Source organism: Pristiophorus japonicus, chromosome 17 (assembly GCF_044704955.1).
Source record: "Pristiophorus japonicus isolate sPriJap1 chromosome 17, sPriJap1.hap1, whole genome shotgun sequence".
Taxonomy (NCBI): Eukaryota; Metazoa; Chordata; class Chondrichthyes; family Pristiophoridae; genus Pristiophorus; species Pristiophorus japonicus.
Genome location: NC_091993.1, coordinates 24202744 through 24220367, shown reverse-complemented (window position 1 = coordinate 24220367; position 17624 = coordinate 24202744). Strand labels below are relative to the sequence as shown.

Sequence of the window (17624 nt, the reverse complement as noted above, 5' to 3'; positions counted from 1 at the left end):
CTGAGTCTGTGGCTCTGGGATTGGACTTTTCAGCCACCAAAGAACTCACTTCAGGAGTGGAAGCATGTTTCCTTGATTCCAAGGGACTGCCTATGATGATGATATTACTCAGATTAGTAAAGTATATGATTTCATGCAGTCACATTGTGTTTTTTTTTTTCTCACTAGGTTTTCAGTAAAGCATAATAGGGTGTGTGAAATTTTTGTACTATAGTCACTTGAGCTGTAAAATGTCCAGAAGTACAATTACAGATTTTGTCCTTTTGAACTTGAGTTTGGTTGCACGGAACATTTTCAACTCAAAACACTAGGGCAAAGTACTGGTGACGACAGGTGACAGTGCTGGAAGCAAATAAAGGGGATGATAGAGTATCGAACAACATTAAAGCATATTAGCTTAAGTGTGTTTTTTTTCACCTACAGGGTGTTGGTACCAGTATGCTAATCAATCCTGGTGACACCATGTCTGAGAGAATTGATAAGCTTTTGTAAAACTCTAAATCTGCAGGGTTTTATTTTGCTTTATTCAATAATGGACAGTAATTTAAAGCTGAAAAACGGTAGAAAGGTTGAAAGTAAATGTAGAATGAGAAATGTCGGTGCTGTCATTATATATGAAGCTATGGATTTTTTTTGTAGGTCCATGATGCCCACTTGCACATGAAAGCATCTGACCATTTCCCACGAATTCTGCTTTGCTGCTGCCTGAGGGGTATGTTGGTGGTCACCAAGTTTTCAATGCTTAGTGCAGAATATCAGCCCTTCTCTCCCAGATGCAACATATACATCAGCCTGTTGTTCAAGTACAACCTGGACCTGCCCAGTTATTTGTGGGTCGTTCACATTGTAGAAACACTTGTACAAAGGTAAATCATAGAACTAACTGCTGCTCAATTGAACAAATAGACCTGGTACATCTGTGTGCCTATGTATACGCATCTAGATAAATAACATGTACAAAGTGGTTTGGTAGTTTGCACTGTAGCTTATTAAATTACAAATGTGTGGATTATCTTCCTGTAATTTTTGCACCTTGTGGGGCTGTCCATTTTTCTTTATTATTCCCTCATTGCCTTCTGATCGATATAATCAATCCAACCTGTGGCGACCAAAAGAAGATGTAATGGATACATTAATAAAAGATGATGCTTAGGCTGGAGTGTGACCTGCAGCAGTAGATCAAGGGTTTTATTAACATCTTCCAAATGTGGAGATGGTTTAAGTACTTGAAATATACTCCAGCAGTTGTTATCCTGCATAGCACTGTTTAGGCGTAGCTTATGGAGGGTGCCTTATTCCTCAGTTTGTTCTTTATTTTCAACATTTAGTTGTTTTGCCTTTGACAGATGTGATTTAAACTAGTCATTTTACAAGGACCAGCGCATCCTGTTGTTATAAGAACAAAATGTCCAAGTGATGATTTATTTGAATGCATTGATGCACTCTTGGTTATGTGCTTGACTGCATCAGTGGCTATCCAAATAAACTCCGGACAATGGTCTCTCCCTTTCTCTTTCACTTGCCCCCTTTCTTCCTTCACTTGTCCCCTTTCTTCTTTCTCACTTTTTTCTCTCTCAATTTTCCCTTCCATTTTTCTTTTTTGGGATTGGGGGGGCCAAAATATATGAGACAGATTTAAAATATATATATATTTTTATGACATTTAAAATATACCAATAATTTCAATGTAAACCTGTCAGCTGTCTTTTTTTAAAATGTTCTTTGCAAAGCAGTTAGTCCAAATGACATCCCCAAAATCACCGACAGAACTTTTTTTTTTTACCTTTGGGTGAATCCTGATGCTGATTGATTTTAATTTTAATTGCCTGTCTTGGTGCTTTTCCAATGTACGATGGTCTATCACCCCCTCCTCTGCTACACCTGTATAATATAAATCAGGGAAAAGTTGTATGGTCATTCAGAGCAGCTTCTATTGATTTATCTGTTTAGCTTTATAAATCTTTCTCTCCTTCTCTTTGCGATACAAATGTTCTGAAATGCCTGCTTTTATGCATTGCGTATGTAAAATCCAGATTACTTTCATAGTTAGGTATGAAATTCATATTTTGACAATACACAGCAAACACCGAATGACTGTTCTCTTTGCTTCATCTTTCTATTCCTTTAGTTATACCTCTGTAGAAAGTTGGGACAATTATTAAATGGAGAAAGTTAAAAAGAAACCAGTTACTACACTGCCATGGGTTTATAAGAAGTCACTGTCATCTCTTTCTCTATTGTAGGTTCTGCCCTCGCTTTCTCTCTCAGCGTCGCATGCTAATGTGCAGCAGTGATACTGGGATCATTGGGACATTTTTCAGCTATATTCTGAAATATACTAGGTGGAATTTAGTAGCTAAACCAACGAGAGAAATCTACCAGGAGATACTGGCCGAGTCACATCACTGTCCCCTTAAAGAGGTATTTATGCATTCAACTTTGCGAGGCTACTGAGCATTAAGTATGAGTTAATGTGTCTTAATTGATAGTTACCATTAAAAAAAAAATCATTTCAGTGCTCCTGAACATTTCCCCAACCCCTTTTTTCCCCCAGCTGACTTTCTTCTCTTGCAGTCCTTTAATACCTTGCCCATGTGGCTGCTTTTCACCCAAGAGCTCAGACAAGTGAATCCTGTCCTCTTGATCAAAGCATGGCATGAATTGGGAACAGAAACCCTGGCCAATTATCTCCTCCTAACTCGGAGAAGCCAAAGCTAATTTTAGTACTCCTATTACTGATCCAGTTCATGGTCTGTGAGATTCAACTTAATCAGTTGAACATTGAGGGACCTGATAATGCTTCGATTGCAATTACAAAGCTGGAGAGTAACTTGTACATGTGGAATTTTTGAATACTGCCTAACACTAAAGTTGGTTCAATAAAGACTTTCCTCTGCTTTCTCCCTTTCAATTTTCTCCCCATTTTAGCCCTTTGTTGAGTTTTTTGGTGCTGCTGTCCATTCAGTATCTCCCGAGAAGCTCTTCACAGCTGATGTGGGATGTCACTGGTGTAAACGGCTGTAACATTTGCCTGTAAAAATTGTCACTCCACTTCAAAAAGAAAAATAATTCACGATGTAAAATACTTCGCCATTTCAATATGAAAGGCGCTATGTAAATGCAAGTAGTAGTAGTCTTAATGTGTGAACTTTAGACAGTGAATATCAGATGATTTGACCCTGGGGCCTATTATGGATGAGCTCAATGCAATGCCGACGCCCAGCACGTCCACATGGACCAGAGAACAGCAGGAATGAATAGTTGTTCCTACCGCCCCACCCCCCCCGGCCCCACACTCTCTCATCCCTTACCTAGGCTGGGGACATTAAAGTGTTTACTGCCCAGTTGTAATTGACTATAGTCAAATTGTTACATTTTGTTTCTGTGGGAGTTATTTGCTTCAATTTTTATTTCCCTCTTTTCTCTTTCTCCCCCCGCCCCCCAATTTATTTTATAATTTTCTCCCATCTTTGAGGTTTGTCCCTGACCTGTATATTGTGCCCCCAACTGAAGCACAGGAAGCTGCTCCAGTTGCTTGCCAGCACTGCTCTATGTGGTGCATGGGAGCTATGTATCTCTAACCTGGTGTGACATGTCCTCCACTTTTCCCCTTCTCATTGTGGGGATAACCCAAGCAAGGTTGTGAACTTGCTGTGTGGAGGAGAACTGCACATGGCCACTCTGTGCATTTCTTGACATCTCGTCCCTGAATTTTAAAAGCTTTCATTCTTGGCTGAGCTGCAGTTTCCTCCATCTGTAAATTAGGAAGGCCAAAAAGAATCATCAGTACCCTCACAAATTCCGTACCCTTGCCACCAATTCCATCTCCTTCCCTGGTCACTGCCATAGGCTGAATCAGACAATTTGCAACACAGGCCACCTACTCTCCACCTCAGTAACATCGCTGCTTCCATCTCTACCTCAGCCCATCTGCAGCTGAAACCTTCATTCATGCCTTTCCTACCTTCAGACATGATTATTTCAATGCTCTCCAAGCCTGCCTCCCATCTTTCACCCATTGTAAACTTCAGCTCGTCCAAAACTCTTTTGCCTGTGTCATATCCCGATTGCCCCTGTGCTTACTGACCTACAATGCCTCCTGGGCTTCCAATGCCTCAAAATTTTAACTTCTCATCCTTGCGTTTAAATCTCTTCATGGCCTTGCCCCTCTCCAACCTCCTCCAGCCCTACAACCATTCACCCTAATCTCTCAACTTCTCCGATTCTGGCCTCTTGTGCATCTCCTTCCTTCACCCCACTATTGGCAGATGTGCCTTCACCTGTCTAGCTGCTCCTCTGGCATTTTGTTCCGAAACCTTTCCACCTCCCCTCTCCTTTTAAGACTAGCCTTAAAAACCCACCTCTTTTTTACCAAGCTTTTTGATCATGTCTCTCAATATCTCCTTCCTTGGCTCAGCAACCATTTTTTGATTGCACCTCTGAAGCACTTTGGGACATTTTTCCACGTTAAAGACATTAAATAAATGGCAGTAATATTTAGTTATTTTCAGGTAATTCAATCCATCAGCTGTTTCTTTTGTAAATAATTATTGTATTTGTTCCTTCCTATCCTACTTTGTTCTTGTCAGTTCTATCTGGGGACTCACCTCCTGACCATGCCAGTTCTGGTAAAGGCTTTCACCAAGAATCTTTTTGTCTTTCAGATGCTAAAATAATCTGCTGTTCATTTTCAGTTTTTATGCCCAATATCATTTTTCGTATGTATTTTAAGCTCTCCTGGTGCTCCATTTCTCCTGGCCAGCGTTTAGTTTAAGTACCCACCTCGCTCTTGTGGTTTATTTTGTTTAACTTTTATCGATTGACTAATCATTGATAATTTCATCTCATTTTTCTTTAGGTTTCACATCCAAATTTTCCATGTCAGAGTCCGTCATTATCAGAATTGTTATCTGTTGCTGAAGAACGAGCTTGGAAATCTCTCGACTTGTCATCCTTGTTGCCGGAAACCGAGATCAAACACTTGATAGCTCAGCAGCTTAACAGTAAGCTTGCTTGGTCGTTTGGAGTTTTAAAACCTAAAGATTTCCAACCCCAAATGGTACTTTTTTTTTACTGTTGAGCAGCATTACTTTCAATTTTAATAGTTCCAATAACATTGATTAATAGTTTGCTAAATCATGGCCAAACCATAATAGGACTGCGATGAGAAATTTCTTCACTTGGAGCGTGTGAATCTTTCGAATTCTCTGCCCCAGAAGTGCTGTAGATGCTCAGTCATTGAGTATATTCAAGACAGTGATTGATAGATTTTGAGACTCTGAGGGAATCAAGGGATATGGGGATCGGGTGGGCAAGTGGAGTTGAGGTCGAAGATCAACCGTGGTCTTATTGAATGGAGGAGCAGCCTCGAGGGGTCATATGGCCTACACCTATTATGTTTCTTATCTTGTGTTTCATTATAACGGTCATGTTTCTTGATTTAGTAGCTGGTTTGACAATTTCATTCAATCATAACAGAATGCCAGAGGTCAAAAGTGCCATTGTTACAAAATCCAGACTTACTGTTTTTGGACCGAAAGCGATGTTGTCTCCCACAGTGCTTCGTGAGCAAGAAAGTTACTGTCTGCTGCAGCACTGAGCCATCCAGACCAGGAGGTCCAAAGTTTGATGTCTGATCTTGGCTCAGTTAACTGATCTTAGCTAGCACAGTGGTTAAGATGCTATAGGTTGGCCTCAGTATCCCTGATGTAGAGAGGGGGAGAAATCTGCTAAAGCTCCTACGTCTGATCACTATCTAGGTACCCCTGCTGTTGGTGTCTGCATGTGGATGTTGGTTGAGGACATGAATGGGTTCGATGGTGATGCACCCCAACATGGTACTTGCGCGCATTTAAACAAAAGTGGCCACTTGGGCAAGGGTATTGGAAAGCTGCCTGTGGATCGTTAGATGATCAAGGAGTTAATACTTTGAAAGGAGAAAATTGATGGAAATAAAAGCTGCTGAAGTAATTCTTGCCACAGGGTGGCTCTGTAATCTGTTTTGAATTTGTTGCAGTGCTTGATTCACCAGAATTCAAGAACATGCTCATTTAATGTGCAATGCCATCCAGTGCTTGAAGTGGGTATTGCAGTATCATGTCAATATAGAACCTTGTAATGGCAGGCAGACATGCAGCAATTTACTGTTGGGTGAAAGCAGATTTAAAATAATGGAAATAATAACTTGGAGAAGAGTGTAGAATAAACGGAGCGGAGCGGGGCTTATTGCATAGCTCTACCAAAGACTGTGATTTGACTGTGGGATCCTTCCATCCCCAGAGGATATCTGCTATTGAATTCAGAATGAAACTGCCCCCTCAAACTCCTGCGTGTGTCCGGTAGAATACCACAGGTTGGAGTGTGTGCTGAGGACACGGGCACGATGGGCCAAATGGCTGCCTTCTGGCCTGTATCATTCTATGATACTATTCTATGATATGATGTGAAGAGTGAAAGTAATAAAGTCTAGGAGAAAAAGGTGGTTCTAAATAACAGCAAGAAAACTGGTGCTTTTCTGATGACCATTGGGAGCAATAGCTTTCACTAAAGGCTGGCTCTGGACCAGTAACCCACAAAATCAATAGCCAGGATTAGAACCTGCCAAGTGGCAAATTATGGCTTGAGGCCCCCTTCCCACTCAGTGGTGCAGCAGGCCTGCCTGTGGGATCCTTCCATCCCCAGAGGATATCTGCTGTTGAATTCAGAATGAAACTGCCCCTCAAACTCCTGCATGTGTCCGGTAGAATACCACAGGTTGGAGCGTGCGCTGAGGACACTGCACTTCTTAACATCAGATGTGGTTGATTGAGCATTGGAGCTTCAACCTCACTTGCCTCCAAACAGATTCCAACATGTCTTGTCCTTGAAGCATATATCTTGCACTCTAAATATTTGTCTACACTGCTTTTATCAATTAAATAATAATGACATTTGTTAGGAATCTGAAATTAGAAACTGGAATTGTACAGCAGGTCAGTCAGCATATCAAGCGATTTTGGTTTATACAGTAATCCGAGCTTTCCAAGCCATTCATGTTCTTATTTTGAATTTCCAGCATTGGCCTTGGTCCAGTTGAATCCCCTGGATGTTTTGAGTCCATTGAGCTCTGGCTCAGAGCCCTTCTATGTTTTAGCTCAGCATTAGAATGGAACAATACATCCTTCCTGTATGAAATTAGCTGTTTTTCCAGATGATGCAACTCAAAATGCTCCATCCAGATGAAACCCAAGTTTGGAAGGGCCAAACTTACAATTTTCCTGCTGTGTATTTAGTCAGTTAACGACGCAGTACAAAGATTTCATAGGTCCATTCCATTATATATTGCTGAAATCCTAGTAGAATAAAATGGCTCCAGTTTAGCAGTGTGAAAATCTCAGAAGCCTAATGGTGTTTTTCACTAAAATTCTAGTGGGAACATTGAAAATGAGAAAATTACTTTGCCAAATATAGCTGGATGAACAGAGTACAGTAAGAAGTCTGCGACATTCTTTGCCTCAGCAATACTTTGCAAAACTTATTTCCTGCTCTTCCCTCAGTCTTGACCATCTGGTTCAAATACACTAATTGGACTAATCTCCTCTTGCGTGGTGTTACAGGTGCACAGGAGGTGTTAAAACACCCATAAGCATCATCATCAAAGGCAATCCCTTGGAATCGAAGAAGACTTGATTCCACTCCTAAAGTGAGTCCTTTGGTGGCTGAACAGTCCAATACAGGTGGGACAGACATTCGTCGGGGGAAGGGGTTGGTGGGACTGATTTGTTGCACGCTCCTTCCGCTGCCTGCGCCTGACTGCTTCACGCTCGCGGCGTTGAGATTCGAAGAGCTCAACGCCCTCCCAGGTGCACTTTCTTCACCTAGGGCGGTCTTCGGTCAGGGACTCCCAGGTGTCAGTGGTGATGTCACACTTTACCAGGGAGGCTTTGAGGGTGTCCTTATAACGTTTCCACTGCCCACCTTTGGCCTCATTTGCCGTGAAGGAACTCTGCATAGAGCATTTGCTTAGGGAGTCTCGTGTCTGGCATGCGAACTAAGTGGCCTACCCAGTGAAGTTGATCGAGTGTGGTCAATGCTGGGGATGTTAGCCTGGGCGAGGACACTGATGTTGGTGCGCCTGTCCTCCTAGGGGATTTGCAAGATCTTGCAGCGACATCGTTGGTGATATATCTCCAGCGACTTGGTGTCTACTGCACATCGTCCATGCCTCTGATCCATACAGGAGGGCGGGTATTACTACAGCCCTGTCGACCATGAGCTTGGTGATAGATCTAAGAGCCTGGTCTTCGAACACATTTTTCCTCAGGTGGCCAAAGGCTGCACTGCAGGCAATGTTGAATCTCCGCATCAATGTCTGCCTTTATTGATAAGAGGCTCCCGAGGTATGGGAAGTGGTTCATGTTGTCGAGGGCCACGCCATGAATCTTGATGAATGGGGTGCAGTGCTGTGCGGTGAGGACAGGCTGGTGGAGGACCGTTGTCTTACGGATGTTAAGCGTAAGGCCCATGCATCGACTATATCCTGGAGTTCAGCCTCAGAATGTGCACAGGCATCGTCCACGTACTGCAGCTCAACGACAGAGATTGGGGTGATCTTGGACCTGGTCTGGAGGCGTCGTAGGTTAAGCGGCTTCCCACTGGTTCTGTAGTCTAGTTCCACTCCAGCGGGGAGTTTGTTGACTGTGAGGTGGAGCATGGCAGCGAGGAAAATTGAGAAGAGAGTTGGAGCGATGACTCAGCCCTGTTTGACCCCAGTCCGGACGTGGACTTGGGTCTGTAATGGAACCGTTGGTAAGGATCACGGCTTGCATGTCGTTGTGGAGCAGGCAAAGGATGTTGACAAACTTTTGGGGGCATCCAAAACACAGGATGCTCCATAAGCCCTCATGGTTGACAGTGTCAAAGGCCTTTGTAAGATTGAAAAAGGCCATGTATAAGGGCTGGCGCTGCTTCCTGCATTTTTCCTGCAGCTGTCGCGCTGCAAAGATCATGTCCATTGTGCCCCGTAGGGGACGAAATCCGCAGTGTGATTCCGGGAGGAGCTCCTCAGCCACAGGGAGAAGACGGTTGAGGAGAACTCTCGCGACAACTTTCCTAGTGTCTGATAGCAGGGAGATTCCCCTGTAGTTGCCACAGTCGGACTTGTCTCCCTTTTTAAAGATGGTCACAATCACTGCATCTCAGATCTCCCGGCATGCTCTCCTCCCTCCAAATGAGAGAGATGAGGTCATGCATCCGCGCCAACAGCGCCTCTCCGCCATATTTTAGTGCCTCAGCAGCAATTCCATCCGCACCCGTAGCCTTGTTATTCTTGAGCTGGTTTATGGCTTTGCCTACCTCGTGCAACGTTGGGGTTTCACTGAGGTGGTGACGGGTCGCATGCTGCGGGATGGAGCTGAAAACACTCGAGTCAAAGGCAGAGTCTCGATTGAGGAGATCTTGAAAGTGTTCCTTCCAGCGGGCCCTGACAGCTTCGGTGTCCTTGATGAGTGTTTCCCCGTTCTTGGCCAGGAGCGGGGTTGGGGCCTTGGGCGTTTGGACCGTAGGTGGCCTTAACTGCAATGAAGAATCCTCGCATATTGTGGCCTGTTGTTGTATCTCCTGTGCTTTCTCCATCCACCACCTGTTCTTTAGGTCCCGGGTTTTTTTGTTGGATCTCAGCCTTGAGCCGTCTAATGTTGCTTTGGGTTGTTGCTTGAGGTTCAGAAATGCTCTGCGCTTACGATCTATTAGTTCTTGAATCTCCATATCATTTTCATCAAACCAGTCCTTATGTTTTCTGGTTGAGTAGCCAATTGTCTCTTCACAGGCACTGGTTACGGAGGCCTGGAGGGCAGACCAAGCGCTGTGGGCATTCAGCATCTCCGGGTCATCAAGGCACGCCAGGTTAGCTGATTGTGGAGGGCTTTAATGCCCCGGCATTAACTTTTTTACGGCACTGCTTCTGCTGTCCCCTCTGCTTTGGGGCTATGTTTATATCAATGATGGATCGGATTCGGCGATGGTCCGTTCAGCAGTCGTCAGCTCCTGTCATGGCGCGGGTGATGCGCACATCCTTGCGATCCCTGGCTCGGACGATGACATAGTCGAGCAGATGCTAGTGTTTGGAGCGAGGTGTTGCCACGATGCCTTGTATTTGTCCCTCTGGCGAAACAGAATGTTGATGAGGTGTTCGGTTCTAGACATTTTGTCAGGAGTAGGGTACAGCTGGAGTTGGCTTTCCCTACCTCCCGCCCCCACCCCCCCCCCCCCCCCCCGCCAATCACGCCTCCCCAGAGGACTGTGTCTTTGCCAACCCTAGCATTAAAGTTACCTAGGAGGATCAATTTGTTGCCCGTGGGGACGCGGGACAGGAATGTCTCAAGGTTGGAATAAAAACCCTCTCTAGCCTCATCCGTTGCATCGAGTGTTGGGGCATACGCACTGATGACTGGCGCATTAGTTCCGGGATAGGGTAAGGCGAAGAGTCATGAGGCGTTTGTTAACCCTGCAGGGGAGAGTCTTTGAGGCGGTCGACCAGATCATTTTTAACGGCGAAGCTGACTCCATGAAGGCGGTGCTCTTCCTCTGGTTTTCCATTCCAGAAAAAGGTGTAACCTCCACCTTGTTCCTTGAGCAGGCCTTCCCCTGCCCGCCAGGTCTCGCTGAGGGCGGCAATGTCAAAACATCTAAGTTCCCGGGCAACTATGACGGTGCGGCATTCCGGCCTGTTGCTATTGGAATTGTCCATGAGGGTCCTGACGTTCCAGGTCCCGAACTTCATATTAGCGAAGTGGAAGATGCCTGTGTGTGAATTCTTTTAACGTGGGGTGGCCGCTGCACACCAGCAACTACACGGGCTTAGCTGAGCAAGGTCTTGGTCCAGTGGCAATGGGGTCCAAGACGACTGGAGACCAGGCACTGCTGTATAAGCCTAATTGCCTACGGCGAGGTGTTGGCCGCAAGCTCGGCACCGAGTAGCGCCATTGATGGTAGATGGCCCGAGGCTTGATTGGGGGCAGACATTAGGAGGGTCAGATGTCCACTGGGGTTCCGAGGGATGATTTGGAGAGATTCTTCCAAGATTAAGAATTTACCCAAAGACTTCCAAGTTGTTTTAAAAGTTTGAGTTTAAAAGTATTTCCGAATTATTTTTTAAAAAATCCATAAGCAAGGTCACATCGGTTCCTCCTGAGAAATCTCTTGATAACATAGCTTTCAAAACCAGACCTTTTCAGTTAATCAAGCTATCTTACCCATGGAGCACATCTTTGTTAAGGGAATGTTAACCTCTGCACATTTAAAAAGGAGTAACCTCCCTTTTTATTACATAAAAGAAAAGGTGGTCAGAGTAGGTTTGACTTGTGTACTTTCCACTATCTGTACGCTGAGTATAATTTTCAACAAATCTGTGCGATATGAAGAATGCTTAACTTGCTCGTGTTTATATGATTTGTTTTCAGATACTGAATGGTGTGTTCCAGGCTAATTCTAGAACAGGTTGTTTGCAGCTTCAAGACTCATTCGGTGTGCTGGACTGTGTTGTGCAGAACTCTGATGAAGTTAAGCAAATTGCTTTTAGTGACACCTCGTATCTAGGTACGAAATTAGGCCGCTTAAAGTGACACTAATACTGTTGGCAGTGCACAAGTTATTTTAAAAATAAATACTACTTTGGCATCAAAATTTTAAAAGAAAATAATTGTGCACAGTGTTTCTCCCATTCAAAATGAATTTTTTGCCCCAGGTTATTATGTAAATAAATAAATCTGTATACAGGCAACACTTGATTATCCGGGTCCCTCGGGGATTGGGCTATTCCGGGTAAACAATTTTTCCGTTAGGGTGAGTCTGTATTGATTCGTTAAAGTTTTAACTTATAAATGTAATCGTTCGGGCGAGTTTACATTTATAAGTTAAAACTTTAATGAATCAATACAATCAGCTACAAATAATAACAAAAGATGGACATTACCAGCATGCATGTACAGGTTCTGTGCCTGGAACCCAATGCCTGCTCTGCTCCCATTTCCAACATCAGCAGTGGCCGCGAGAGACAGCGGCTGCAGCAGCGCACGCGCACACCAGCAAAGCAAGGGCAGAGGAGGGCGATTTTTACGGTGAGAGAGTGTGTGTGAGAGAGCGAATGAACAAATACAAATGAGCACAGTGATTTTTGCAAATTATTTGGAGCAGCCTTTTCACTTGTTAGCAACAGAATTTTAAATCCCGTTTCAACAGTTTCCCGTTGGATCAGTGTACGGATAATTGAGAGTTGCTTGTATTTAAATTGCTGCATGTATGGAACTTGCTGCATGTCGACACTTCAGAGTGACAAAAGTCTAACCTGGAGTTGAAATTTACAACCAGTTGGAATTTCCCCATCTAAGATTTCAGGAGCTTACACGCAACTACAATTTTCTGAATATGCCTATTCCGATCATTCCATCACTGGGAAAACTTGTGGCCATAAAGGGACAGGCAAGGTCACACAGAACTTCACCTTAGCACTGATCAGCATAGCCACGTTGAGACCCGAGTCTATCGATGAGCAATTCTGCAGGAGATTAATTAGTAAATAAATAAATGTTTGGCCTATGTGTTGTAGTTACACAAAAAATCAATCTGTACAATTGATCTACTTCTTGTACAATAAAATAGATGAGCATGTGAAGCACACGCAATATAACATTATATATTGAAAATATATAACCATGTATAATTGTATAAATATATGGAACTTTAGCAGGCCCTCAACATACCAAAAGAGAAAACGCAGCTTAAGATTTCATCAGAATTGTCACTTCTGCCCCCAGTGTGTTAACCTGCCTTTTCACTTTCAGATGCTGTTGGATTTCCTGCATATTTTCAGTACTTTCAGTAAAGACTTCTTGCATTTGAATATTTTTTTTTGGTTTTTGCCTCTGTTATATATCCGGAATTAATTTATTTTTTTCTCTTTTTCAGGCTGTTTGGTGCAGCTGCAGAAATACCAACTGGTTCTAGAACGATTTATACGCAGTGAGTTCCCATCCTCCAAACACCTTGATGATCCTAGATTTGTCAAAGAGAAACACACCAGGTCAGTGTGCTGTGAATGGCCTTAGAGTTCAGAAACTTGAGGCCAATGTTGTAAGCTACTGTAGACATGATGATTTTACGTTCCCAATGTCCGTGTGAGTACTAAGCTATACCAACCAGAATATAGATGGACTGAGAGTCAGCAAAACCTGTCAAGAACTCTGTGGTCATGAAATTTGAAATTTACCAAAGAGAGGTGATTGATCGAATTGTTTATGAATTATATAATCTCTGTAAACATTACCAGGAAGGAGTGAATATTGGTAGGAGATTTCTTAATTATGTGATTCCTAATGACCAATCAGCTTCCTGCAAATGTGCAGTAAGGATGTTCTAAAACCTGGCTTGTATCCTTTAAAAATACTGTTTAAAATAAATGGGAGTTTCTACTTGATCTTGTTCTGTTGTTTGGAGAATGCCATTGTGAAAATTAACTGAACATTTGCAGGCATGATTTTGCATGTGATCAACATTGGAGTAAATTTATTAGCCAGAGATTGGATGAGTTCTAGATACCAAGTTGTGAGTATTGAGATTAATTTGCATTTCAATTGTAAAGCATTGGCACTATCCACTATTGTCAATCAATAACCACTGTGTGTGTGTGTACTGTCTCGAGAGTATTCCACCAGCCCCATTACACATTTTCCCTTTCAGGAATCAGGCCAAATCTGAATTCAAGCATCACCAATTTAAAAAAATGCCTAAATCATTCTCCTTTCACATCCTAAAATATCCTTAATTTTCAAAATTGGATTTAGTGGTCCTGGACTGAGGAGCAGCAACTTGGTGCCTGCTTCTGATTCCTGTCCAGCAATCCCTGATGTTTGTGCTAATAAGTGATAAAATTATGACTTGAGCTATGGATCATAGAAGTTTACAGCACAAAAGGAAGCTTTGCAGCCCATGTCTGGGCCAGCTGTTTGTTGGAGCAATTCAGAACTAAGCCATGCCATGTCTCTCCATATCTCTGCAGCTTCCTCTGTTTTAAATATTTACTCACTTTGCCCTGAAAAATGAAATGGTCTCTGCCTCAAACACCCTCTGCATAAAGAAACCTCTCTCCTTACTGTCTTGGTGATCATTTTAAATTGATGACAGCTTGTCACTGACTCCCCAACCAGAGGAAATAATCTTTCTCTATCAAAGCCCTTCATATAACTTTAAAGACCTCTATTCATTCTCGTCCTGGCTGTGTCTATATGTGGAAATACTCCCAGCATCTTGCGTTTCTCTCTTCATAACTTTTAACTTCCCATCCCTGACATCATCCTGGTGAATGTACACAGTCTGTGTTTAATGTTAAGCTTTGAGAAAGAAGCCATTCATCATATTGAACTGATCATAACCTTATATGTATAACAACCAGAATATCAATTAATGAAATAAAAAAAATGCGTAATGAATCCATGATGCAGTAGCAAGAGCCATCTACCTATTTTGGGTCATGATTACTACCAAAAACAGAAGGAAGATGATAATTATTAAGCTGCTAAATAACAGTGAGTGCCCAAAAATGGATATGTTGTTGATAAACTAGACAAGCATTTTTATTTGCAGTCTATGGCATTGTCTCAGTACCTTGATAAGTTGCTGGCTTTTGTTTTTGCAGTGGCTATGGCCTCCACTGCAGTATGACTGTGTCCTTTCACAGGAGAGGTAGTATGTGAGCATCGTTCACACTGCAATTATATAGGGCCACACCTAGAGTACTGTACACAGTTTTGGTCTCCTTATCGAAGGAAGGATATACTTGCCTTAGGGAGTGCAATGAAAGTTCACCAGAACGATTCCTTGGATGGGGGGGAATTGTCCTATAGGGAGAGTTTGAAGAGACAGCCTGTATTCTCTGGAGTTTAGAAGACTGAGAGGTGATCTCATTGAAACATATACATTTCTTACAGGGCTTGACAGAGTAGATGCTGGGAAGATGTTTCTTTTGGCTGGAAATTCTAGAACTAGGGGGTCACAGTCTCAGAATAAGGGGTTGGCCATTTCGGACTGGGATGATGAGAAATGTCTTCACTGTGTTGTGAATCTTTGGAATTCTCTACCCCAGGGGACTGTGGATGCCCAGTTATTGCGTATATTCAGAGATCGATAGATTTTTGGATATTAAGGGAACTAAGGGATATGAGGATAGTGCGGGGAGGTGGAGTTGAGGTAGAAGATCAGCCATGATATTGAATGGTGGAGCAGGCTCGAAGGGCCGAATGACCTACTCATATTTCTTATGTTCTTATGTTATGTTCTTGTGCTGCTGTTACTCATGCTACACTCCTGTAAGTGTCAGCTTTTGCATAAATATGAGAAGAATATCAATTATACTAGGAAACGTGCTATTTCAAAAGCAGTTCCATAAAATTACACTGCGGAAGATTACATTTTTGTCATGAGTTATATTGCAATATTTGGATGCATCAATTGTTGTAATAACCCATCTCCACCTTTTGTTCCAACAAACGGATCATCATGCCCAATTATCCAATATCCCTCGATTACATTAAATATACGGTAAATCCACTTTATTTCATCATTATTCATTTAGAGCCATTCTGTAAATGTTATCTGCCACTATATAAATAAAATACCATATAGGTCCTGTTACATCACTATTTGAAGAGTTGAGGATCTGCCTTCACATGACTGGTGGCTGGCTTCAATCATTGTTTAAAATTTAAATCAGAGTAAAATAAGAAGCTTACATATATAGATAGCACTTTATTATGTGTCTCAAGCATCTCGTGTTGCACCTGCATCCATCCAGGCGAGTGGTGTACTCCATTAAATTCCTGATTTGAGCCTTGTAGATGGTGGAGGAGTGTTGAGGGCTCAGGTGGCGAGCCATTCATTAAAGTACCCAGCATCTGCCCTGGTCTTGTAGCCATGATGTTGATGTTGCTTGCCTAGTTCAGCTCCTGGTTAATTGTATGGGACTTGGTGATTGAGATGCTATTGAAGGTCAGGGGGAGATAACTGGGCTTTATCTTGTTTGAGATGGTCATTACTTGACAGCCTAAGCTGGGTGTTCTGAGTCCTGCTATGGGCTGGCATGAACTTCTTCAATATTGGAGGAGTTGTGAATGGAGCTGAACACTGGAATTGTCAGCAAATGGATCTCTTGACCTGGTAGAGAGAAGGTTTGATGAAGCAGCTTAAGATAGTTGAGCTGAGCATTCTTCCTTCAACCTCTGCAGCGATGTACTGTGGCTGTGATAACTTGCCTCCAACCATGACCATTTTCCTTTACATGAGGTATGATTCCAGCCACTAGAAGGTATTTACTTTGATCCCCTTCCCAATTGACCAGTCTTGCTAGGGCTCCTTGGTGCCATACTTAGCCGAATGTTGCCTTGATGTCCAAGGCAGCTACTCTCATATCTCCTCTGGCGTTCAATTCTTGCATGCATGTCTGGATTGAGGCTGTAATAGGGTCTGGGGCCAAGCGGTTCTGGAGGAACCAGAACTAAGTGTTGATGAGTAGGTGTCATTTGATGGCGCTATTGATGACTTCCATCACTTTACTGATAATTAGAAGGAGGCTGATAAGGTGGTAAGTTAGATTTATTCTGTTTTTTTTTGTGGATCGATATACCTGGATAATTTTCCAGTGTTGGGCAGATGTCCCTTTTAAAGCTGTTATGGATCAGCTTGGCTAGGGGAGCAGCTAGGTCTGGTGCACAGATCTAATGCACCAATGGTATGTTGTCAGGACCCAGAGCCTTTTCTGCGTCCATTGCACATGGTTGCTTCCTAATGTCACGAAGTGAAGAAAATAGGCTGGACACAAATCTGTGATTGGAGACCACGAGTCGAAGAGTAGAATCATCCACTTAGCTTTTTTGTCTCAAGATACTTGCAAACACTTAATCCTTGTCTCATATAGTCATGCTGGAAACTAGCCATTGAAGATGAGGATGTTCATGGATTGATACCTCCTGTTAGTTGTATGGTTGTCTGCTACCATTCTTGACTGGATATGGTAGGGTTATAGAGTCTTGTTCTGATCTGTTGATTGTGGGGCTGCTTAGCTCTGTTTATAGCCTGCCGCTTTTGTTGATTTAGCTTGCAGATAGCCCTGTGTAGTAGTTTCACTACTTTGACCCTTTGGAAAAGCTGTTGGCTCTTTACTCCCATGTCTGTTCCATTTCCATCTCTTTGGCATAGCTTAGTGCCAGTTTTAGGCCTAATTCCACTTTGCACTCCTACTCCTGCTTCTGGGTTGTGTTGGGTGCTGCTCTTGCTTGGGCTCCTTTACAGCCCTGCTCCTGCCTCTTCCCTGCTCTTGAGTTCCACTCCTGTTTCTCTTTTATTTGCAGCCATTCTGCCTCTTACTCCCACGCCTGTTATCTTGCTTCCAGAGCTTTGGGGACCACTTTAGACCCTGCGCGCATTGCCTGTGACCATATTGTATGCCATTCCTGCTTCTACACTTTCTGTGGACCGCCTTAGTGCCTAATCTGATCTCCAGGCCCCGAACTGCTACCCACCAACTGCGCTCTCTTTCATAGAAACATAGAAAATCGGTGCAGGAGTAGGCCATTCAGTCCTTTTGAGCCTGCACCACC

At 43.1% G+C, this 17624-nt stretch overlaps 1 protein-coding gene across 1 annotated transcript in view; it reads left to right on the top strand.

Annotated features, from left to right (window-relative positions):
* ctc1 (CTS telomere maintenance complex component 1) overlaps positions 1–17624 on the top strand; it is a 68373-nt gene that overhangs the window by 19247 nt on the left and 31502 nt on the right. The window contains exons 8-12 of the mRNA XM_070859118.1: positions 640–866; positions 2244–2421; positions 4859–5059; positions 11439–11574; positions 12943–13057. Coding sequence (XP_070715219.1) covers positions 640–866; positions 2244–2421; positions 4859–5059; positions 11439–11574; positions 12943–13057 — 857 coding nt within the window. The remainder of the gene's footprint in view (positions 1–639; positions 867–2243; positions 2422–4858; positions 5060–11438; positions 11575–12942; positions 13058–17624) is intronic.